The following is a 25,851-nucleotide window of genomic DNA, read 5'->3' on the forward strand; positions in this document are numbered from 1 at the left end:
CTCAGAAGGAGCTGTGGGAAATGATTCCAGCAGGTTAAGACCCTACTCTCATTACCATCAACTGAACTTTGGCCTTTATCTGAGCCTCCGGGAGGAAGGATCTTCAACTGCAGGGCCTCTGGTGTAAAAGCAAACACAGTGGAGGCAGATAAAGCGGGTTTTACGCCTGTGTGGTCAGAGGCTTAGCAGTAGTTTATGAATGAGTCAACACGCAGCCCTCATCAGGGAACGCTGACCAGCAGGAGGGCCCTTACACAGCTCACACATAACCATCCTTTAGAAACAACAGATGTTGGACCTTGCTAACCGAAAAGTTAGAGAGAAGCTTCCTAGGGCTTTCTCAGAGCCACAGAGGTGGTTCCCAGAGCATAGGGTCAGCTGGCTTATTTCTCATCTCCATTCCTTTCCAGTGAGGAAGAGGAGGCTCGCAGACTTGACCGGGCCCATCATTCCCAAGGTCCGAAGTGGCGTCTAGTGTGTGGCGGGGAGGACGGCGCCTTTGAACTGCACATGTCCTACTGATCATCCGTGCTCTGCAGTGGAAACCAGAAGGCAAAATGCCGGCACAGAACCCTTTCGGGGTTCAGTTCTTGATGCACTAAGGTTTAGGTTAACTAATGGTTGTAGTTGAAAATTTTATAAACTATGGTTAATGTGAAGTTTTTCTTTAGTCACAGAAGTTCAGTCTGGTTATTATTTAAAAACTAAGAAGACCCCAAACCGACAGATCTTACTGAAGTTGTTCTAGCAGCAGGACTTAGCCCTGGGAGCCCAGTTTTTGTGGCCTCACTGCGTAGTGTTTCAGGGGTATTTAGCATGTGTACCACAGGAACGAACAGCCCACTCTTCCGCGTGGCTGAGACGCGTTAAAAAATACTTTATTATGAATTTGATTTTAGTATTTAGCAAACAGATCATCGTTCTCTAGTAACCCTCCTTTAAATTTGAAGAACCTCAAGATTAAAGTTGCCAAATTGATTCCTGGGTCAGGAACACAATTCTGCCCTTCAAGAAAGAGAGATCGAAGCCACAGAGCTCTGCCAGGAATCCAGGAATGTGAGATTCCTTTTGCTGGATGCGAGGAAATGATGAAAAAGCCAATGGTGAAATTTCAGGTTTCAAAAACCGTCCTTTCTTTACCAATCCCAGGCAACAAACATTTCCCTGAGTGTTCTTTACGAACATCTGGGATTTATTTACAATTTGATATTGGAATCAGAAAGAATTTTTTCCTTACTGACTGTCATCCGCAATGATGTGAAAACCTATGGCCAAATACTTGAAAACACCCTTCCACATTGCACGGTGGTCCGATGGCTAACGTGAGGTAAAACACTAGAGAAATTTCTAGTCCATCGCGGCTATGCTTACAGATTTCAACCATGTGTCACGACACTCATTAGACAAGTCACCACTGATCTCATGCCTGTAAAGAAAGCCTCTGAAGGCCAACGGTGAAGAAAATCCAGATATTAAAGAATCAGGAAACCCTGGCCAAACCATCCCAAGATGATGATTCTGAAAACGTAATTATGGTGTTTCTGCCAGATCCCTTTTTAACATCATGTTCATCTCTTGGGATCCAGCAAAAATGTTAAGCCACTATGCCCTTGTGCCTTTTAATATACCACAGTGCCAGTTAAACTAGCATGTCTGTTGCTTGGGAGTTATTTTCCTGAGTGATTCAGCAAATCTTATGATAAACGACAGGCCAAAGATCTGATAAGCGCAAACCAAGCTGCAGAGCACTGAGCAGAGGCTTTTGAAGAGAAAGGAAAAGTCTTGCACACTAAACTGTAACGATGCGGCCAGTGCAGGGTAACTGGAGGTGCAGCCAGGGCCTCCCCGAGATGCAAGAGTGTCTACTGAGGCTGCGGGCGGGCCGGGAGTGGCACCACGCTGCTGGGATGGCCAGCCCCACTAGGCTTCTTGAAACACAACTGCGGCTGCATTCTGCATCACTGGAAACTGCAATATAATATTAAATCTGTTGGTCTATGGATGGTCGTGTATGTGTTTCTTGTGGCTCGTGTGACACGGACATGCACCTGACACATTGGCCAGAGGCCGGGAGACTACCCCAGCAGTGCCGAATGGCCTCACTCCGAATGTGTTTATATCCTGGCACGTTCACGTCCAAACTGCCCAAACATCAGGGTCCTCAAGCTAATACGAATCTCTCAAAGACTGTACTTAAAAGCTAAGAGTGTGGGTACTGGGGGGAAACAGGGACTCTTAGGGGGAGATTGATCAGAGAAACCGAATCAATAAAATAATGACGGTGGGCCACCTTTCAGATCACCTGCTCCATCGGGTGAGCTGCTGGGTTTCGACCAGGGGATGGCTATTTTTTTCCGTAAAGGGGCCAGATCGCAAACGTTTTTGGCTCTGCAGGCCATATGGTCTCTGTTGTAACTACTTAATCTGTCACAGGTGGTATTCAAATGAACGGGTGTGGCTACTCCACTAAAACTATTTACAAAACCAGAAGGCCAGTCAAATGCCCTAATCTGCAGATCCTGATTTAGGGATGAGGGTAGGAGCGGATGGTGGGTGATGGTAGGTAGCAGGAATGGCCTGCTTCTGAGGAGTCCCCCTCCAAGGCCATAGCTTTCGTGCTTTTGCCACCAGGATCAACCGGTCTGCTGACGAGACAAGTAACTATGACCAGCCTGCTGCATGGCACAGAAAGGGCATGACCTGGTCACCAGGCTCAAGGCTCTCTCCCCCAGCAGCACTGGGATTCTACACAGCTCACCTTTTCCTGTGTTCAGGCATCTTCTGAGTCAAATGTCTCAGGTAAGTTGTCAGCACCCTACCCCCTCTTCCCGGCCCCTCTGAAGCTTAGGTGGCCAATATGGTACCCAGTTTACGATGCTGGCAAAACCAGCATTCAAGTTCAAGTTTTTTTGCTGCTGCAGCTCTGATATTTTCCAATGTGTGGTCACTGTGAACTAGCTTTGTGCAGGCCTGGGGAAGTGCTGCTTCTGCTCACATATGCGTGGCCCATCCTCACCAATATCTGGCCTCGGTTTGGGGCTCACAGGGAGCCGCACCTGCCGCGGCAGCTCGTTGGGTATGCGTGGCCGTCGGGCAGTACACTCACATTCCTCTTTAAAGCTGTTCTGGGTGGGACTCAAAGCCAACCTCCTCCCTTTGTCTTGACATGTGACACAACAGGCCGTGAATCCTTGTTTTTGGCAAGCAGGGCAGGTCAAGATGAGCTGGCGGCACTGGGGAGTTGAGCAGAGTTTATACTGGTCCCATGGGGCTCCACAGTATGAACATTCTGGGGAAGAAAGAAAAGTCCCAGTTCCAAACACATACACGTGTACACATGTAGACAGGTACTTCTCCAGGTCCTAAAGGTAACTCTTAGCACACGAGCTAATATACTCCATTAGGCCAGGGAAGGTTTCTAAAGAGTAAGTCTCCTGTCCTCACCCCCACTATTTGGGGGTGGGGGAGTCATCTGGGAACTGTCTTCCTTTTTTTTTTTTTAAAGATTTTATTTATGTATTTGACAGAGATCACAAGTAGGAAGAGGCAGGCAGAGAGGAGGGGAAGCAGGCTCCCTGCTGAGCAGAGCCTGATGCAGTGCTTAATCCCAGGACCCTGAGATAGTGACCTGAGCCGAAGGCAGAGGCTTTAACCCACTGAGCCACCCAGGCGCCCCTGGGAACTGTCTTCCTGATTGCAACATTCTGTGACTCATTTTTTTTTTTTTCCTATTTAGAAAATAGGAAACAAGGATCTTCTTTTTTTTTTTTTTAAGATTTTATTTATTTATTTGTTAGAGAGAGAGAGAGAGAGAGAGCATGAGCACAGGCAGACAGAGTGGTAGGCAGAGGCAGAGGGAGAAGCAGGCTCCCTGCCGAGCAAGGAGCCCGATGTGGGACTCGATCCCAGGACGCTGGGATCATGACCTGAGCCGAAGGCAGCCGCTTAACCAACTGAGCCACCCAGGCATCCCGGAAACAAGGATCTTAACCAGAAGTTGCAGAATTGATAGTTCTGTGTGAATTTGGATGGGAAAATAATTATCTTTATTTTCACCACCCCACACCAAATGTAGCACTTCCTTTGATTGTTAATGTCAGCAACAGATCAGTCCCATGTCAATATTCTTCATTCCAAAGCTGGTCAACTACCCCTTAGTTCAATGATCCTGTAGATCATTCCCCTTTCTCATGGGAGATAGCATATGTGAATACAAATGATGCCACACCTATATTCAGCTCCTGCAGTCCACACCCCTCCTCCCCAAGCCTGAGGTTCTCCTGCTTTTGCTAACTGACACCTGACTACCCGATTCCTAAAAAAACTCCCATTATCTATTTTCTCAGCCCATTTTTCCCAGCCGACTTTCCGTTAGCAATGACAAAAACATCATTCTTCAAGTCTCCTCAACTAGTTTTATCTAAACTACCTTTGGGCCTTCCCTCTTGCCTTCACACTCACATGCAAGTACCCATCAAATCCTGCCAGCATGTCCTCAGTAACATTTCGCAAATCCACTATTTCTACTTATTTATAATTTATACTTCATCTAGCTCCAAAATAGACTTTGTGTAGCTTTCGAGACACAAATACAAGATAATTAAAATTAATTAAGAAATCAAGAAGAAAGGGGAGAAGGCAATCATACTCAAATCTTATTCGTTATCACAGTGGTAATTCAATCTTAGACCCTGATCACAGGAGTTCTAGAAAGTTACAGCAGCCACTAGGGTTTTCTGCCTATGACCTTTCCTGTTTAAAAAACTATGGCATCCAGGCAGAGCCAATTTTCTTAAGGATTATTTCCATCCTCCTTTTACTGACCTCATCTGGTACCCCCACATCGGTGAGGACTTAAACTGGAGTCAAAGCATAGGCCTCTTGAGCTCACACCCTCCTGTGGCCACCCCTGCCTCTGGGCTTGGCCCTGGGTTCAGCTCCCACCTTGGAATGCCCCGGCCACCATTGAGAAGTACCTAACCTACCACATGTGTCTACAGACGATATGAACTGGAGGTTCTTAAAATACACTGATTACAAAGGAAGCCAATTATATAGAAATACAAAATACAAAACATTTTTAGGAATCTATGATATAGGTAAAATATTTATTAACACATTAAATAAATAAGGCAGGGGTGGGGGCTATAACTACTTCCACTTTGAGACAATGATGAGCGTAAATGCTATTGGGAGAAGTCTGCAGCAACTGTAATACATGAAACTACGGTGGTTTCTGTTGATGGTGAAGTCACTGGTGCATCTAATATTATTGATTTGTTGCTGACATTAATAAGCACAGGAAGTGCTACATTTAGTGTGGGGTGCTGAAAATAAAGATATATTTATTTTCCCATCCAAATTCACACAGAACCGCCAAATTCTACAACCCCTTGTTTCAGCCTATTAGTTTAACTCCCAGCACATAGGCAGAGCAAGTGACCTCGTCCCCCCTATAAAAGACTCGCCTAACTGGCAAACGGGGAAGCCAGGACTCAGGACAGGCCTCCCTATTCCTGATCCAGAATTCTATTTCACTGTTACATTGCCAACTCTGCTGGGAAATTGGTCATACTATGTTATTTTTTTTCCCTGTTTTCTTCTTCACATGACCAGTACTGGTCTGCCTTCCAGAAGGGTTCATACACAGAACATGCCTGATGGTGAGTCTAGGGCCCAGCCTGTGCTGACCTACCTGACACTGTATCACTGTTGTAGGATAAGGCATAGCGCTCATCAAAAACAAACAACTTCCCTTTGTAGAAACCATCGGGAAACTCCTCCAGGTACTTGTGGATGCCCCCTTTGAGCTGGAACACTTCCTGGCACACGCCCTGTATGAGGAAAAACAGGAGGAAATTTGAGGAGACAGGCAAAGACTGGTAAGCTGCAGAGACAGGTGGCAGGTGATGATGGCAGTCAGGCCTTCACTAGATCCTGGGGAGCCCAGCTATTTTAGCTCTCCCCTAAATATAGAAAGACACCTGTTGGAACATGTAATGGGAATTTATTCTTCTCAGGATCAAGCATACAGATTAGGAAAAGGGAGAGGTTAACTAAGCTTTCCCTTCTGTACTTGAGGAGCCTCTAAGACAGTGAAGTGCTCTCCCACATCTTGAGATGTAAGAACTTCAGGTTTTATACCTACAAACTCTGTGCTGGAACCATTCAAGGGAAAAAGAAATCCCTGGCGGGCCGGGGGTGGGAGGAGGACTGAAGGTGGGGTGGAAAGCTCAGCACATGCTGTTGGTGGAACCTTCCTTACCCCTACACCTACATCACCCCCAAGGGTGCTAACTCACCTTGGCCTTGAGGTAGGCTGAACCCCGCTCACACCGGATGCCCCCAGTGCAGTACATCAGCACCTTCTTCCCTTGGAAAAGTTCCAGATTTTTGTCAATGTAGCTAGGGAAGTAACTGAATTTCCTGATGTCTGGGGCTAAGCAGCCCTGGAATCGTCCCTATGATACAGGAAAAGCAGAAGGAAAATGATCAGAAAAACATACCTGGTAAGAAGAAAAGGTGTGTTGACCCCAGTCAGAGATAAGGGAGCACTGACCAGTTGCTATTCTCATCCTACACTCTGACCTTTCAACTTCAAGATCTGGAACTCAGAAACAAGGCAGTGGGCTATGGGTAATCTTTCCCAGAGTCCTCAGTGGAACTGGACAAGGTGCCCAAAGCCAGCTTTACAGGATCCTCGACACATGTCAAAGGTAGGGACATGAGAGCCAAGACGTACATTATGTGCCAAGATGTCTTTCATTCCTCTTTTCTTAGACTTTCTCAGCAGATCCTGAGTTCAAAGGCTTGGTTTTCTCTGAAGCTGCTAGTAGTGGGGGGAGATCTGGGTGACTTGGCCACAAGTGGGCATACACGGCATCACTTGGCAAACATGCCATGTTGGCAAACACCATTTCTCGGACCTCACTTCTGGTCCTTACTTACTATTTTGCTTTCATAGAAGTTTCTGCAGTCCAGTAAGATAGTATCACTTTGTTCTTCATTTGCCTGAGACAAAAATTTTTCTACTTCTTTATGAAATTCACCTGGAGATAAATGGATTCCTAAAACCAAACCAAAAATTTACTTAAGACAAAAATCCAATCACAGCTAGCCCTGCCTAATGACTTAGATGTTGCTCTGTTTTCTTCCACCCAAACCATTATTCATAATTGCTATTGTGTCTGAAAATAACTGATGATCATGATGAAATTATTCAGTGATTCCAGATATCCTCACTTTCCTTCTTCCAAAGATAAGCACTATGGAGACCTGGAGGTTTAGAAATGATTAGTCAAAGAATTTTCCATTCTCATACTTGGTTCAACGCAGTGATAAAGGCCAGACAGTTTGGCTCTAAACTGCCATGTGGGTTTGCTGGTCCATTACATGGCCAGTGTTCTATTTTCATTGTACAGGGAGGGGACTGAGCATGTATGTGCTTGACAATAGGCTTTCACTGTAACAAAGGCAAGCCCAAGTTCAAGGCTAAGAACCTTGACAGGCAGCTGAGAGTATAAATTTATGGAATAAAGTTGGACTGTTCTTTAAAAATACAAAAGGGTAAGAAGAATGTGTCTAAGTCTGTGTCCATGAGTGAAAAAGAAAGGGTGGGAGGGGCTGACGGCAGGAGGGACACATGAGAAAAGAGGGCAGGAGGGAGAGGAGGGAAAAGCTAAAAGCAGGCAGGAGAGAAAGGAAAGGAAAAAAAATAAGTCAAATCCAAGGAGACTAAAAGGAGAGCACCTCAGTCTGTTGGGGTACCTGGCCTTCTGGACTCTCCAGAATAGAAATATTCCTGTATCTTTGGAGGTCCAGACATTCCAATCGATTGTGAAGAACTTCTGGTGAATTTGGCAATGGGCAGTAACCCCCGCTGAGGGACAGGGGCTCTGGGGATGGCGGTCACCAACCACTCTTGGTAGAGCCTGATGGCACCAAAGGAGCCTCATTCTGCTCAGAGGGGTACCTCAACAACCACTTGAAGCTGCTAAGTACCCAGGCGGGGCTAGAGGCCCCAGGGCCTGGCCAAGGACTCTGGATTCTTACCTGCCCAACTGTAAGGCAAAAGTAATGAGGCCAGAATTTATTCATTCTTACCACCTAATTACATGGTTACCAAAACAGGGGGGTGCAAAGGGAGGCTCAAAACTGGGATGAGAAGCAAGGAAATCTGCTAAGACTTCTACTGACAGGGTGCCATGGGGAACCCAACCTGCTCCCCACTGCTGCTCTCCTGGTCCTGCAAAGGCCGACTGGACAGGGACTCAGAGAGACACGTTTACAAGAGCTGCCTTCACTCCACGTGGCTTAAATCCAAGCAGCCCAGCATGGCTTGGAGCCCACTGTCCCCTAACCTCCCAAGCAATGGCCTGTAGCACCAAGAAGGAGCTCTTCAGTCATCTTGCTGATGTTGGGACACTGTGCAGACACAGCCCTTTTGGGCCCTTCCCTCCTCATGCACGAGTCTCTTTTCCTGGATATTTGTATCCTACTCCCATTTCCTTCTGGCTTAACCCCTAGCATTCTTTTAAATCCCTACATATGGGAAATGAGCAGAGACAGCCAGACTTTTGTGCTTCCTGATGAAAGAGGACAATACTACTTGTCAGGCAGTCTTGGGGAAGGAGGGAAGGAAAGAAAGAAAAAAGGAAGTTAAATCTGAATCTAACCAAGTCTCTGGATCTGAGGTGTCTAACTAGCCACCAGCCACGTGGGGAGGTCAGGCTCTTGAAATGTGGCCAGAGATGTGCTAGAATAAGAGTGACACTGATCCAGTATTTCAAGCACTTAGTAAGCAAAAAAAGGTAAACTATCTCAACAGTAATTTTTTACATTGATTACATGTGAAAATATTTTGCCTACATTGCATTGAAGCATATTATTAAAATGAATTTCACTTGTTTCTTTTTACTTTTAAAATGTGACTACTAAAAAACATAAAATTACATATGTGCCTCACAATTACATTTCTATTAGCACTGCTCTAAAGCTAACTACCATTCTGTAGGAAACACAGAGGACAGAGGAGATGCAGGCAGCTTTAGCCAGACTGTGGGAATCTCTACAGACAAAATGACCTAGTTTCTTCAAAAAATAAACAAAGGGGGGAAAAAAGGGAGGCAAGTGTATAGGTTAAAAGAGACTTAAAGAGACACAGGGATCCATCACAACGAGTGGACCTTACTTGAATCCCAATAAAAACAACTAAAAAAGTTATGAGATCCCCATGGGTACGATTTCTTCACATACGCTGACACACACACACAATTCTGGAGAACAGCAAGCTCCTCCTTTGCTGGTTTAGCCAATTTTAAGCACTGGCTAGATATTTGATAATATTAAGGAATTATTATTACGATGTTTTATTTAAATGTAATAATGGCTTTACAGTTATTTTTTTAAACATTTATCTTTTAGAGGTCTCTACTAAAATATTTATGAATGTAATGACATGACACTGGGATTCCCTTCAAAATGATCCAGGATGGGGGAAGGGGACAGGCTATAGAAGAAAGTTGACGATGAATGAGTAATTGCTGAAGCTATATGACAGGTACATGAGTTCACTGTATTATTTTCTGTACTTTTTTTTAGCATCTGAAATTTTCATAGTAAAAAGCAAAACAAAAACAAAAAGCCTACCAAATGTCTTTCAACCATCTATGGTAACCACAGGGAAAAAGAGGAAGAGAACATTCTAGCATACTTGCAAACAAACTGCTCTGGATTTGAAAGCTTCTTGTTTCCTGTAGCAAAAAGCCTATGTGTTATTCAGTTGATGAACTATTTACAAGTAATAATTACATTCTTCTCAGGTTGCTATCTTTGGAACAAGAAAACAACTTCTTGCCAAATCATCAAGAAGAAAAAGCATTCTAAGGGGTGAGTCTTCAATTACCATAGCACCAAAGAGAAAACCAGTTTAAACACTGAATAACCCACAGGCTAGCTATTCCAGAGCTATTTTCTTTATAAGTATAATTAACATACAATGTTATATTAGCTTCGGATGTGTAACGATTAAAGAGTTCTACACAGTACTCGGTGCTTATCATGACAAGTGTACTCTTAACCCCCTTCATCTACTTCACCTACCTTCCCTCTGGAAACCACCAGTTCTTCTCTGTACATAAGAATCTGGTTTTTTGTCTCTTTTTTCTTTGTTTCTTAAATTCTATACCCCAAAGCTATTTTAAAGAGGTGATTGTTGATCAGAGTGTCTGACTTCCACATTTGTTTCTATATCAAGTTTTGTCCCTCTGTAGAAAAGCAAAATGTTTCTTCTAAAAGCAAGCATACCAGGCTTCTTGTAGGAGATCTTATTGGGACTGATCCCCATGGGCACAATTTCTTCAAATACACCAACACGCAATTCTGGAAAACAGCAAGCCCCTCCTTTGCTGGTCTAGCCAATGAGAAGCAAAACAGAACAGTCTTACTCTCCCATCTCCAGATATAAGACAAGTGCCAAATATAAGAATTGTATCTGTTGTGATAATGATAGCTCAAGTCTTAAGAAACCTCAAAGTAAGAATTAATGTTTTAATGGGGAAAGGGAGTCAGGGCCTAAAATGTTTCAGATAATTCAACACTAATAAATATTTATTGTATACATTCCACATACAGAAATGTTAAATTGAAAAAGGGTTTCTTGCTGTGAAGTGTGTAAACCTGGCGAATCACAGACCTGTACCCCTGGGGATAAAAATATATTATATGTTTATAAAAAATAAAATTAAAAAAAAAAAAAAAGAAAAAGGGTTTCTACGGCTATAAGCATTTAACTATAAAACTGAAACAACACTGAGTGGTTTCGTTATGTGAGATTACATCCTAGCTTTTGCTCTGGAGCAATGAGCTTTCTCTCCCTGCCACCACCAGCACTAACCCTAGGTAAGGCATTCCCCACCTTTATCACCTACCAAGCCTACCAAGCACAGGGTGACTCAAAGGAGCTCAGCTATGACAGCAGCAGCTTTATCCCCCACGTGGCATGAAGTGCTGGTCTTGTAATTCCAAGTTTACGAAAAACGTAGTGATGACCTGAAATAGCCAGGTGGTCCCTCAAGTGGGCAAATATCATCTAAGTTTAGAGTTAGATTGTACAAACTGTCCTGTCCTTATTCTACAAGAAGGGAGACTGAGATCCAAGAGGGCACTAACTTGCCCGAGACCACGTGGCGGCTTCGTAAAGAACTGGATGCAGACGCTCCTTTGACCACACAGCCTCGCAGCCTACTAGGGGGAAGGTGTTTATCTGGCACTGCTTCCTTCATACACTCTCCTCTTCAGTGCCTAGAGCACGAAGAAGCAGTGAGGCAGAAGGCAATGACTCTAAATCCATTTTTTTTTTCAATTTCTCTTACCTTAAAATCATCCTTACACATATAATCCTTAAACAATGGGCAGGAAAGCATGACTTCCACATAGAGTCTGGTGGCGAGTTTGCTTCCACCAACTGTCCCATTGATTCCTTCTGTAGCAATTCGAACCTGGGACACAAGACAGTGAGAGAAGGGGAATGCAGTCTGTTCTTAGCTTAGTTTAAATCTTCCCAGGCCAGAACAGGCTTGTGTGTGTCCATGAAGTTAACAAAAATAGCAGAGACACAATAAAAGTGTTACCACATGAAGATACTTGCAGCTTTCTAAAATGGCACTGCCCACAATTCAGACAAGGTACTTAATAGATGTAAATAAAAATAGAAATAGAAATAAATTTCGAGCTTAACCTAAATCCAGGTCAGCAGATCTAGGATCAAAACTCAGCTTTGCCACTTACTTGCTGTGTGGCCCTGAGAAAATTAACTTACTTCTCTGAACCCCAATTTCTTCACCTTGCTAAAACTGAGACAGAAGAGAACCAATAATGAAGAGGACTGCTGAGGAGATATTACCCAAGTCAGAGCACAGCTGAGAGCAAGGAATGCATGTGAGTACGCCTCTGCACAGCGTTTGGGGGGGAAGCACACGACCCCAAACCCACCCACTAGAATGCCAGTTCCATAAGAGTCTGTGTCTCTGTTGTTCATTGCTGCATCAGTGCTTAGAACAGTGCCTGCCAAGTAGATACCTGATTCATATTTGTTGAACAAATGAATGTATATCCATTTCAGAAGCTTTTTGGCTTCTCAAACACATAGTTTCTTTGAAATGCTTCAGTGGTTGGGGGACTTTAGAACCTGGGTTAAGGCCCTCCCTTAAGAGCCAATGCTTAGGGAGGCCTGCAAAGTTAGTTTTCCTGGTACTATAAAATCCTGTGGATGAGTTTAAAGCTGGATCCTCTTTAGAAGGAGCTGAGCTCTCTAGAGCAAAGTGCTAGAGACAAAGCACGATGCTCTAGTATCATGGTACTCTATGGAGAGAGAGGTCCTCTATTATTATTACTACCAATGATACGACAATGATACCTACCAATGCATTAGAACTTGAAAAATGTAAAAGCTGTCCTTTTTCAGGGCCCAGAGAAGACATCATTTTATTTGTTGCCTCACTTGACTCTTTAGGGCCCGGATATAAATGGGATTCATTTCATAAGCTAGTGCCAACTCACTAGTAGTGGCTAGCCAGAGTTCCACGATGAGGATTCTGGATCACATCCGGGCTCCCTGGGAAAGTATTGCAATCTGATAAAGCCTGTTCTGGGCATGAGAGAGGAAAGCAGAAGGAATATGCCATCCCTGCTGTATAGACTACTCTCCCACCAACCAACTAATACTTTTTCAAGGGCCTACACAGAAAAATAGAGGTGAACCAATGTGTCAGGAAGTCGACTCTAAAACTGTCTTTGACTGTGGCAGATAAAGTACATATTTCTATGGAGCTGTCTTTAGAGTAGGCTAGTAGATTCTTTCCTATGTTGTTTTAATCTCAAAACCCAAATAAAGGACCAGCACACCTAATCCCTGTTTAGCTGGGGCAGAGCAATCTCTAAACTCATATACTACTAGCCTTTCAATCCCTAAGATTGTTCAAGACAAAGCTTCAGAGTGGCTCCCTGGTGAGAAAAACCTTATACCTCAGGGATGGAAAGCAATGGTTAGCATTTATTGAGCACCTACTATGATATATGAGCTTTATATTATAATCCTGAAAGGTAGGTATCATAATCTCCATTCGACAGAAAAGGAAACAAAAGCTCAGAGAAATCAAGTAATTTGCCCAAGGGCACAGAGCTGGTAGATAGGAGATCTGGGATTCAAAGCCAGATACTGCTCCTTCCAAATCATGTAATTTTCCCTACTGAAGCCTCCAATATGTCCCCTCAGATTTCTTGAGGCAAAAAGAAACATATAGCTATAGGAATCAGAAACTTCTTTCTAGACTTTTCAAGTTCTCTTCTCTCTCCACCTAAATGACAATTCTGCCAAATCTCCCACCAGCAGAAAATTACCTCAGTAAACTGGGCATGTATCACTGAAGCCTAAGGCTTTAGACTAAGATTTAGGCAGGTGCTGCCACCTTGTGGGTGGACACCCTCATTGCAGGTTCACCTCAGGCTGGGCTAACAAGGAAAATAATCTGTCCCCCAAACAAGGAAAGAGACTGATTTCATATTTTGTACATTCGGGTTCACTGTGAAAACACCCGTCTTTCAGGGTGTTCTCTAAATAGAGATGACAATAAATGTAAGTCATTCCAGGGACACGTGGGTGGTTCAGTCAGTTAAGTGTCACAGTCTTGATTTTGGCTCAGGTCTTGATCTCAGGGCTGTGAGTTGGAGCCCCCTGTCAGGCTGTTTTACAAAGGTATTCATTCCACAAATATTTGCTTTTTTTTTTTTTTTTTTTTTACTATGCGCCAGGAATTGTGTTAGGAGTTCGTGATCTAGCTGTTAACAAAAAAATAAAAAATAAAAAAATAAAAGAGCTCTTGCCCTCTTAGAGCTTACAAACTAGGGGAGGTGACAGGTATTAAGATAAAAGTCACAAACTGAAAAGAACTATGAAAAATAACCACAAGATGCTTTGGGAGAATGTACTGGGAAAAGTGAACTTAAGACTGAAGGTCAAGAAAGGTCTCTTTGAGGAAGTATCATTGAAACGGAGAACTGAAGATTGAGTAGAAATTTTACAGGAGAAACTGAGTGGGTGTGGGAGAATTCCTTGAAGAGAGTTTGCCTGGAAAAAGATACAAAGATACATAAAACAAAAACAAAAACCTTTGTGGGCTCCAAAAAACTGAAAGACCATGTCGCTGGAGTATGGTGAGTGAAGAACGACATTAGATAGAAAGAAAAGGTAGGAAGGGGCCAAATCATGCAGGAACCTACGGGTACGTTAAGGATTTGGGTTTTGCTCTAAATGCAATGATAGCCACTGAGAGAGTGCGAACAGCAGTGTTCAATTTACTTTTTAAGAGGACTCTGGCTGCAGAGTGGAGAACGGATTAAATGGCAGGCAAGGACAGGAGAACAAGACGGTTTGAAAGCTACTGACGTGGATGAGAGAGTGCTGTCAGGTGGTGGAAGGGGACTGGGAGTGGATGGAGGCAAGGGATATTGTAGAGGCAGAAAGGGCAGGATGTGATAATGCACTGAATGAGGTAAAGGAAGCTTTTGGCATCATCTCTTAGGAAACATGGGTGTGGAAAACCACTGATTAAAGGACTGCCTCAGGGAGTCAAAACACCTTTGGAAAAGAATAGGCTTAAGATAGTACAGTGTCATACCCCCAAAGGGATCTCAGAACAAACCTAGTTCATCTCCTATTAAGTTTATAAAAGTATGTTATTTATCTCTCTGTTTTTACATATATATATTTATATGCAGATATGTATATATGTATTTATAAATCTATGTCTGTGTGTGTGTGTGTGTGTGTGTGATCATTATGAATGTTTTAGAAAAGTGGCACGTGGGTGGCTCAGTCAGTTAAGTATCCAACTCTTGATTTCCACTCAGGTCATGATCTCAGGGTTGTGAGATGGAGCCCCTCTCTCTCCTTCTCCCCCTTCCCTGACCCCACCTTTTTTTTTTTTTTTTTTTTTTAATAAAAAGAGCAAACCTTTTTTAGAGAAAGAGAGCACAAAGTGGGGAGGGGCAGAGGGAGAAGGAGAAAGAGAATCTTAAGCAGGTTCCACACTGGGCACAAAGCCCACTGCTGGGCTCAATCAGTCTCACAACCCTGAGATTATGCCCTGAGCCAAAATCAAGAGTTGGACACAACTGAAACACCCAAGTGCCCCGCCTCTTTTAAAAAAAAAAAAAAAATTCTTTTAGGAAAATAACAAAAACCATCCACAATCTTATCATGCAGACATAATCATGATTAACATTTTACTATCTACTACCTTCCATCTTTATACACAAACACTTGTGGTTTTGTTACAAATGAAATATATTCAGTCCTTTATTGAAAACTCCCCAAATATTTATTGTCTGCTATGCGCCAAGCCCTATTCTAGCACTAAGAATACATCAATTAATTAAGACAAAGTTCCTGTCCTTACCAAGTTTTTATTAGGGAGGCAGATTGTAACAAATTAAACAAATATTGTACTTTCAGATGGTAACAAATTCTTTGATACTCTCTGAGCAGAAGGAGGTGATAAAATTTAGAGAGAGGACTACTTTGGATCAGAGTTCTGAGGAGATAACATGTACTCAGGCAGAGATCTGAAGGGAGGAAATGAGCCAAGCAAAGATCTAGGGGAAAGCACTCTAGAGAGAAGAAATAGCAAATGTCAATACCACAAACTGGTAAAAGACCTTGGCATGTGTTTAGGAAACAGATATAATTTATTAGAGAGACTTAAAAATCAACAAAATCAAGGGTGCCCAGACAGCTCAGTCCGTTAAGCATTCGAATCTTGGTTTCAGCTCAGGTCATGACCTCAGGGTTATGAGACTGAGCCCACGTCAGGCTCCGTGCTCAGTGCAGAGTGAACTTGACATTTGTCTCCCTCTCCCTTTGCTCCTCCCTTCACTTACACTCTCTCAATAAATAAATAAAGTCTTAAGAAAAGTCAATAAAATTGATTTTAGGCACTTGAATACAGACTATAGGAATTTTCTACCAAGAACAGCTTATCTAGCAGGCAAGATCATAAGGTTTTACACTTTAGTTTTTAAACAATATACAATGGCTAGACAACTGATAAGAAACAGTGCAGAATTAGCCCAACTGTATCTTGTTATAATTTCTTCACAATTCCACACACAATTTTAGGGTCTAATAGAAGCAGGAGTGAGTAGTCTTCGTGCAAAGCCGAAAATACTCACTATTTTGCTCTGTAAGAAAAAGTCTGCTGACTCTTAGTCCAGGAAATACTGTCATAAAAGGCCATGCTAACAACTGTTTGGCAGTCTACTTAAAAGCCTCGCAGCATTCTGCGGACTTCTGAGAACCTAACAGTAAATCCTTTTTGTCTCCAGCACAGCCTCTGTAATCCAAACTGGAGTAAAGAAGAGTCCCGTGAAGGATGGGATGTGGGAGGTGTTACCTTGCCCGTGAGGGACAGGAGCTGACACAGAGCCGTCTGCCAGGCACACACCCAGTGGGGGTCCTCCAGGTCACGGTAGCAGTAATAAAGCAGCACCTCTCCTCCATCACTGCCCTGGCCGCTAGAAGAAGAAAACCACAGGGGGAAAGCACTTGAGTCACTGGCATAAAGAAGCCACAATTCACAAAGTATCCCCAGGCAGTGTCAGAGGGAAGGCCGAGATGGAACCTAACTGTTCTGAAATAAGAAGCAGCTCCTGTCAGTATTTGCTCTGCAGAAGACATTATCTGCACCCAACTTTGTAAAAAGTGAGTTTACTCTGATTTCCTCATTTCATCAGCATACAAGAAGGTTTCATTTCCATTATTTCATGTAATCCTCTTAACCATGAGAAGGATTATTATTATCCCCACTTTACAGGGAGTAAACCAAGGCCAATTCCTCCCAGGTGAGACAAGTAGAGTGACTGTCAAGACTTGGACAACAGTCTTCTGACACTAGAATCCATACTCTTTCTGCTGCACTGTGCTGTCTTATACTAACTAGTTGTGGGACCTGGGAGGGTCTCTTATCATCTCTGAGACTGATTTCCTCAACTGTAAAACCAGAGAAGTGAAATAAACTTCATTTCCCAAAGTGTACTCTGAAGCTATTCCATGAAATTACACATTGGAGAAACCTTGCTGACAGTATCTTCCTCTCTGAGAATCTCAGTGAAAGCCCCTTATCTGCTGAAGGCTCTGAAAAGCCCTGCAGTAAAGGACATTTTAAGCTAGTCCTTCCTAACCTTACTTGTCTTTAGCACGTCTTTTCAACACCTGTTAGCATCCTTCAGAACTGGTGTTGCATAGAACTTATTTTAGAGACTGCTACGGTAGATGATCATTAAGGCCCCACCTGACTCTGGAATCTGACACTCATCAATATCCTCATTATATGGCAGGGCCAGCTCCCCTCTGAAACCTCGTCTATTTCAGAACCTATTTTCCTTTCTCTACACTGCTGTAACAAGTTAGGATCTGCACCACACAATTTAACTGATACTTAGGTAACCTGCCTCATATCATCCGCGAGTTATTTTGCGTATCCTTTCTTTGTTTCTCCCACTAGAAAGTAAATTCCCTGAGGCACAGGGCCATCTAGAAACAAAAAGGCCATGTCTGTACAGCACTTTATAGTTCAGCGGTGCTCTTACAATCCTCATATTTTATATAATTTATATAGTAACACTGTGTGATAAGCGGGCCAGGCATCATTATTATTTTAGAGGTGAGGAAATAAAGGTACCAAGAATTTTAGAGACTAGCTCAATTCTGACTTCAAGTTCAATTCTCTAACTTGCTCCTTTTCTTGATAAATATATATATATTTATGTATAAATATATATATATTTATATTTATATATTATTATATATTATATTATATATTATATTTATATATAATATAAAAATATATAATATATATAATTTAGTGAGTTTTTCAAAGGCAGGAGAAACTGAATATTAATGACAAAAGTATATGAAATTTGGACATTTTCTATTCACCAAATAGTTCAGGAATTGCTTAAAATCAGAAATCTGTCCTCTAGAATTCTGTCATATAATTTGGTGAGTTTTTCAAAGGCAGGATCTAAACTTCTAATCCTGTGTCCCAGTGCTAAAAGTCAACAACCTTTCTAAAACCTATTCAACTCAGAAAACATTTCGCAACAAAAATTGTTTTTTAAGCACCAATATTATGAGGGTAGAGAGATCATTCACATTTCTGAGCCTTCCAATCTCTCTTTGAAAATAATACACTGTTCTGTTTATCACCTGTCCCTAGAGGAGATGAGATGTAGCCTTCCACGGAACCTAGCGAATGCAGCCAGCTGCATGGGTAATATGGTATGGTTCCGGGATATAGAGTATGTGGCTACTGGCCTAGCTTAGGCCTATAGAGAAATTCTGTGCCTCAAAGATCTTGTCATTTTTATGGATAGTAGTGGTGTCTCCTTGTGGCTGGAAAAACTTTTAAAATTAAGCCAAAGTACAGAATGAAATTCTTACCTTATCAGCTCATCATGGCTAAAGCAGCTTATATCAGGAAGCCAAACAGACACATCAGGATTACAGGAGAAGTCCTCTTGTAGAGGGATCCTATTGTCCTCAGACTTAAGGCTCTTTGAGGTGTTCAATGTCACAGCCAGCTGCTGTAACACAGAAGCAGTCTGGTGGCAAATCTCATCAGCATGCTGTGTTGCCACGTGTCTGTGGATGCTGATCCGGTCTCTGAAGAGCTGCTGACAGCATCGCCACCATTTTTCTTTACATTCAAGAGGACATGCTGGAACTTCTTTGGTTTTGACGAAAAGGGCAAATGCCTGCAATTACATTTCAAATACGCCACTGTTAACTTTAGGTTAAAGATGGCAGGACTCTCAGTGAATCCCTTATATTATCTTTCCACAGGGGTTTTTAATTCTATGTCCTATTTTTCTATAGAAGAACCTCCTGAGATTAACAGTTTTCTTTAAATTATACTTCGATCTAAAATTTGTTAGGGACTGTTCTTTTTTTTTTTTAAGATTTTATTTATTTATTTGACAGAGAGAGACAGCGAGAACAGGAACACAAGCAGTGGGAGTGGGAAAGGGAGAAGCAGGCTTCCCGCTAAGTAGGGAGCCCCATGCAGGACTCGATCCCTCTGCTTAACCACTGAGCCACCCAGGTGCCCCATTAGGGGCTGTTCTTAAGGAAAGGGCTTGAGTTTCAAATGAATATCAGTAAAACCTAACAAACAACACTATCAGTCATTTCTAAAAAGGAAATGGTCAAGGAAAATATGGAGTATACTTATTATGGAATATTGAGCAGCTAGTTTTAAATTATGTAGGAAACTATTTATGACATAATGTTAAATGAAAAACAATGAATCAAATTTGCTTATACAACATAATCTCAACTACATTAAAAAGTACACTGAAAAGACTGGAAAGAAATATACCAAGATGTTTGACCTGTATTTTTGGAAAATAATTTTATTGTCTTTATAAAAATGATTTATACTCACTGTTTAAAAAAATTAAACAGAAAACTATGGACGGGGGCACATGGGTGGCTCAGTGGGTTAAAGTCTCTGCCTTTGGCTCAGGTCATGATCCCAAGGTCCTGGGATCTAGGCCTGCACTGGGCTCTCTGCTCAGCAGGGAGCTTGCTTCCCCCTCTCTCTATGCCTGTCTCTCTGCCTACTTGTGATCTCTGTCAAATAAATAAATAAAACCTTAAAAAAAAAAAAAAGAAAACTATGGATGTACCATAATTCTCTTAACCAATTCCTAATTAATGGCCATTTTTTTGTTTCCAATATTTGCAATTATAAGCAATGTTGAATGAGCATTCTATGCATCTATCTTCTTATACCTCTTTAACCATCTACTTTAAATAAACATCTAGAGTAAAGCTTTTGGGGTAAAGAAACATGAAGCTCAAATTGTGATAAATAATGACTTCCAGAAAAACCAACCAATTTATATGCTCACCAACAAGGAGACATTTTATCCACAGCACCAAGTTTTATCAGCATTCAATTCTTTATTGTCAATATTTTTAGTGTTGACCTGAATACGAGGCAAAAGAGATATATTGTTTTTATGTGCATGTCTTTGATTAGTAAGGCTGAATATTTTTCCATATCAGTTTCTTGTTCTTGTCTAACTTGCTTGTTCCTATCTATTGCCTAACTTTTCTGTTGCGGCATTTATTTTCTTCCTGATTTGTAAGTTTTCTTAAGTGACCTTTTTTTTGATCAGGGTTATCACAAATTTGTTTCCCAGTTTGTCATGTTTTTCAACTTTGTGGTATTTCTGATGTACAAATAGAGGCTGAATGGGATCTACGATCATCAGCCTCTCAACAACTGTTCCCTTCTGGTCTAATGGGGATATATAATATTTATATATACGTGTGTGTATATGTGTGTTTCTTAACTTTTTTAGTGCATATGGAGACTACCAAAAATAGGCACTCTAAACATTAGTCATAGACATGAAGCACCACTGTGGGACCATCCTAGCTGCTCACACTGTATCTGGACTGTCTCAGACTGAAGCAGCAGGAAATTACACTGGAGAGCCTTTTTTTAGGATTTATAGAATAAACCCTTCAAAATAGGAGAAAAAAAAGGAGATAGTATGTACGTCAATGTAAGTGCTTCTTTATAGTAAACTTGGGGATTTTCAAATCTTATCTGGCCTTTTAAGGCCTCGTGAACAAGGCATTGAGGGCCCAGCAGTGTTTAGGGCCCATGTGGAGTCTGTTCAAGAAGAGACAGGCCAGAGCCAGGATGGCAGCTCAGAGGCCCACAAGGGGAAAGCAGGCCCTGGTAGGGAAGCAGCTTGGCAGGGTGGGTACACTTTACATACAGGAGAAAAAGCAAATAAGGAAATACACTGGAACTAATAGGAACTCAGTTTCTCACCAAATCACATCAAATAGGGAAGTTATAAATATGGGGAAGGGAGAGTTAGGAAAAACTCTTATGAGGCTGGAATAGAACTGGTTCATATTGAGTAGTAAATATAGAAGTGTATGTACGTATGTATAGAAGTTTATGTATAGTACATGTAGACATTTGTGTATTTATCTATATAGTTTCCTAGCTCCATACATCAGAGGTCCTAGGAGAGGCAACATTTAGTAGCAAAGAGCTTGCCGAGCCTCCAGGTTTTGGTTTTTGACAGTACTCTGCTAGAAGGAACCAGAGCTCCTTGAAGAAATGTTTGATTCCAGGGATGGGTCAGAAAAAATTCAAGATGAGCCTGGAATACTTTGTTCAGTCAGAAAGTGAGGAAATGCTCAAAGAATGATGGGAGCAAGTCGAAAGGACACAGATACTAGCTTGAAAGGGCTCTCAGCCAAATCTGAGATAATCTGAGCATCAAAATCAATAGTAACATAATGGCCTATAACTCAACAAATAAAATGTAACCTGAGTCCACATGGATACAAATAAATCGGGAGAAAAGAAAGCTCTTCCTTACAGCGGAATGCCAAACACTATCTAGAAGGAATCTAGAAGAACAAATCTAGAAGGAATGAAGCAACTAGAAAATCACCCTTTGGCAACCTTCATAGTAACAATCAACTAAGCAAACAAACATCAAAGAATCTAAAACTGACAGATGACAGTTGGATGAGGAATAAGATGATTACACAGTCCCAAACCATTTCCCCCCAGAATACTGAGCAATTAAAAGGGGGGAAAATATTTTTATAGCAGAAAAATCTGACAGGCACTCCCTTAACCAAGTAACCAAAGTTAACATCACCAATTTGGGACAAACGGCCACTGTGAACCACCTGATAGACTGTAGCCAGATGAACAGAGCATCTCTTGTGGAATAGTCTTATTAAAAAAAAAAAGCACTAATCTCAATCTAATGGTAAGGAAACATGAGTGAAAATCAAAGGGGTAGTCTACAAAATAACTCATGCAATCTTCAAATATATCATGGTCATAATTTCAGGGTAGAAAAAACGAGAGAGTGCTCCAAACTGAGGAGGATATAAGATATGGCAACTCAATGTAACATGTGACCCTAGAGTAGATCTATAAAAGCCATTTGGGACACCTGATGAAACATGAATGGAGCTTGTGTGCAAGGGGATATGAGGATCCTCAATACAATTCTGGCAACTTTTCTCTAAGTCTGAAATTATTGCAGGATGGTATTTGAAAAAACCTTTCTGTACCCTTTGGGTTCCATTTTCAAGGACATCTGTGTGAGACTGAGAGCACAGGGGAACAGATTAGAAGTTATAAGTAATGAAGACATCTATTCTTCACTGATGTGAAGTCAACAAAAACTAACTGCAGAAGGACAGCAGACTGGAGGTGAGAAAACTGAGTCGCAATTGCATGTCCTCGGCCAAGTCATGTTCCTTCCTCGGGCTTCAAGAGGAGGAGGTTTGAGATAATGATCTCTGAAAAAAGGATAAATGACATAGAAGAGCAGCGTATCAATGGACCTCCCATTACAATCCAATCCCAACTGTCCTCAGTAAGCTTGCACAACCATTCTGGGCTGTTCCATCTTTCTCCTAACCGAGAACCCAGCCAGCTAGATCAGTCAGGAGCCTTACATGGCAACTATCCTACTGCCTATCTGTTCTCCTAATGACAAGGTCTCCTAGGTTCCTGTGATTCTAACCCTAGGTGGGAAAAAAAAAATCCAGCCCATATGTCTAGGATCTATCCTCAAGTACTCAACCATAACTGTTACAGAGCCACACCTTGCCCATGATTCTTCTTTGCCTGGCACTGACTTAAGATCACTGGATCATGACCCTGACTAGAACTTACTTTGAACATGGCAGCAGCCTCCTGCTCCCTGGAGGAAAACCTTGATGACTGATGAGCTACTAATAGATGTATCTGAGTTAACCATCATACACAATCCTGAAATAAGAGCCATATAGCCATTTTACCTTTTTCTTGGCATATGGGTATTTCTTCTTTGTACTGACATCTAACTCTGCTTTGAGACTGCTACTGGGATTGATAAGCCTTGTGTCTTTTAAATCTAGGTCGGAAAATCTTAAAACACAGGCCTCCAGGTCATCTCCTTGGTCTGGTGAAGTGAAAGAAGGCATCTGGTTTGATTGCAGTTGTAGAGCAGGTTCCTTTCAGTTCACTTTCTCCTAGGAAGCAAGGGAGAAACAACAATGTCAGTCTTTGATTCTACCTGAAGTAAACTTGAAATGAATCAATCAGTCAGGCAAATGAGCACGGGCCCAGCAGCCCAAGCCATTCACTCATTCATTCAACAAATAATTGTTTAGCACCTACTCTATGCCAAGCACTATTCTAGACAATGGGAATAGAGCAGTGAAAGAAACAGAAAAATTCTCTGCTTTCTTGGGGTTTATATTCCAGTGGGAAGAGAAAGAAAATAAACAAATGAATATATTGATTAAATTTAAAAAGTCAGGTAGGAAAAAGGGCCCACAAAGACGAAAAGCAGGGTAGGGAGTCAGGAGTGATAGAGGGACTCTTTTTTTTTTTTTTTTAAGATTTTTATTTATTTATTTGACAGACAGATCTCAAGTAGGCAGAGAGGCAGGCAGAGAGAGAGAGAGAGGAGGAAGCAGGCTCCACACTGAGCAGAGAGCCCGATGTGGGGCTCGATCCCAGGACCCTGGGATCACGACCCGAGCAGAAGGCAGAGGCTTTAACCCACTGAGCCACCCAGGTGCCCCTGATAGAGGGACTCTTAAAAACAGATAGTAGGTAAAGTCTTTCTGAGGCAGTAGCATTTGAGCAGGAACCTCATTTAGGGGTTAGCCCTACAAACATTTAAGGTAAATGATACCAGAAAAGCACCAGGTACAACCAAAATCAACCAAGCTACGTGCTAGTACCTTCAGTTATAAACACTTTGTTGTTCTTTGCCCTTTAATTTTAGAGCTGTGCAAATTCCATTCCTTAGATGACATAACAACTAAGAAAGCCCCATTTTAATAAACAGAAATATAAAATATAAAAATCTCTAGTGTGGCCAAATCTTGTCAAAATGGACATATTACCAACCCCATTCAAACCACCATCGTTTTTTTTTTTTATTTATTTGAGCAGAGAGAGAGCACAAGTGGGGAGGAGGGTCAGAGAGAGAGAGGGAGAAGCAGACCCCCACCGCCCCACCCTGAGCAGGAGCCCAAGACCAGGACCTGAGCTAAAGGCAGATGCTCAACCCACAGAGCCACCCAGGCATCCCAAGCCACCATCATTTCTTGACTGAATTACTGCAATAGCCTAACTGCCCTCTTCCTCAGAGAGTTTACTAAAAGTAGTCCAGACTTCTCAACATACTCTGATAAAGTTTAAAGTCCTTCCAAAGCCCCTCCCACCACCACCTCTCTAGTCTCTTCTACTACTGTCCCTTTGATCACTCTTCTGACTGCACTATGTCTGTTCATTCCTGAATGGATCACTAGCACCAAGAAAGCAAGGGTCTTCCTTTGTTCACCTCTTCACCCTTAGCACTGCCTGGCATACAGAAGATGCTAAATGTCAGTAAGTACAGCATTTGTAGAATGAAATAAAGCAGTGATTGGATAGCCAAGACAGGCTTCACTAAGGACTTGATGTTTGAGCTGATACCTAAAGGACAAGGAGCCATCCATGCAGATTTAAGAGCAGAGGCAGAGGAAATAGTATAAATTCCTCAAGTGGGAAGTAGCTTGCTTTTTATTTATTTATTTTTAATATAAAGATTCTATTTACTTATTTGAGAGAAAGAGAGAGCATGAAAAGGAAGAGGTCAGAGGGAGAAAGACTCCCCACTGCGCAGGGTGCCTGATGCGGGACTGCATCCTGGGACTCCAGGATCATGACCTGAGCGGAAGGCAGTTGCTTAACCAACTGAGCCACCCAGGCGCCCAGTAGCTTTTCTTTTAAGGAAACAGGAAGAAAGAATGGATGCAGGGCAGTGATGAGAGAGCACAACCCTGGAGGTCAGGGTATGGAGTTTGCAATGCAAAGTAACTGGAGTGTTGTAAGCAAAGGCGTAACGTGGTCTGATTCTGGATTTGTCTTGAAAGTAGAGCTGGCAAAATTTACAGATAGACTGTTATGTAAGAAGTAAAGGAAAAGGAGGACCCAAGAATGACTCCCACCTACACTTTTGGATGAAGCAATCAGATGGATGGTGCCATTCACTGAAATGGGTATGACTGACAGGAATAGGTTAGGACAGGAGACTGAAACAAGAGCTCCAGTTCGACGTGTGGAATTTCAGTGACCACGGACAAAGCAGTCAGATAAGCAGGTGTGGTGCTCATCAGAGACGCCAGGGCAGGGGACGTTCACATCCATGTAAACAGGGACCCAATATTGAAAACATTACTAAAGCAATCACCTGTTCCTTACCAAATAACTGAGAAGGGTGACGGGCAGGACGACCGCCAGAGTAACCCCGTAGCAGGAGGATCTTTCTCTGGCGGGTCTCCAGTGCCTGGAGCCGCAAGCGCGGCGCCGCCCCCCGACCGGCCCCACCCCGCGCGCCGGGCCGGGCCAATCGTTCCGCCCGGCTTTCCCGACAAGGCAAAGGCCCGGAAGTGGGAGTAAGAGGAGCACGCACCCGCCAGTCCCGGTCCTTTCTTAGTTCTCTCTTCATCGAGCCGTGTTCGCCTAGCAATACTCACAGCTCCCCGTCCCAAGACCCTCCACCGGTCCCCGACCTGAGTTCACGGAGGAAGGAACCCTTGGAGACGTCGCCTCGCCCCGGAAGTCTTGGGGGGGGGGGGGAGTGTTGATGGCGAAAGGGCTGCCGGGAAATACCGCGAGCCCGGGGGAGGGTCTGAAGTTGAGGCGGGGACTCCAGTGTGCGCGGTGGACCAGCAGCCGTCAGGTTTGGCTCGCGGCC

General features: G+C 42.7%; 2 protein-coding genes across 3 annotated transcripts in view; one reads left to right on the forward strand and one right to left on the reverse strand.

Annotated features, from left to right (window-relative positions):
- Positions 1-737, forward strand: part of LOC111145722 (tropomodulin 1) — an 83,466-nt gene extending 82,729 nt beyond the window's left edge. Inside the window, exon 10 of the mRNA XM_022500877.1 lies at positions 411-737. Within this exon, the coding sequence (XP_022356585.1) occupies positions 411-475 (65 nt within the window). The 3' untranslated portion in view covers positions 476-737. The remainder of the gene's footprint in view (positions 1-410) is intronic.
- Positions 738-759: 22 nt separating this feature from the next.
- LOC111145721 (thiosulfate sulfurtransferase like domain containing 2) lies at positions 760-25,737 on the reverse strand. 2 transcript variants are annotated; one of them, XM_022500876.1, is made up of 10 exons: positions 25,563-25,737; positions 22,916-23,125; positions 18,497-18,810; positions 16,449-16,569; positions 11,373-11,498; positions 10,306-10,411; positions 6,949-7,067; positions 6,303-6,461; positions 5,696-5,834; positions 760-3,289 (listed from the first exon to the last, which is right to left on the reverse strand). In XM_022500876.1, the coding sequence occupies exons 2-10, from the start codon at positions 23,078-23,080 to the stop codon at positions 2,955-2,957; spliced, it is 1,584 nt and encodes a 527-aa protein (XP_022356584.1). In that variant the 5' UTR covers positions 23,081-23,125; positions 25,563-25,737; the 3' UTR covers positions 760-2,954. The 2 variants fall into 2 exon arrangements, with proteins under 2 accessions (XP_022356584.1, XP_022356583.1); XM_022500875.1 differs by having other exon boundaries at positions 22,916-23,128; positions 25,567-25,660.
- Between the last annotated feature and the right edge of the window lie 114 nt (positions 25,738-25,851).

This window comes from Enhydra lutris, unplaced genomic scaffold, assembly GCF_002288905.1.
Source record: "Enhydra lutris kenyoni isolate GAN:26980312 unplaced genomic scaffold, ASM228890v2 scaffoldscaffold13, whole genome shotgun sequence".
Classification (NCBI taxonomy): Eukaryota; Metazoa; Chordata; class Mammalia; order Carnivora; family Mustelidae; genus Enhydra; species Enhydra lutris.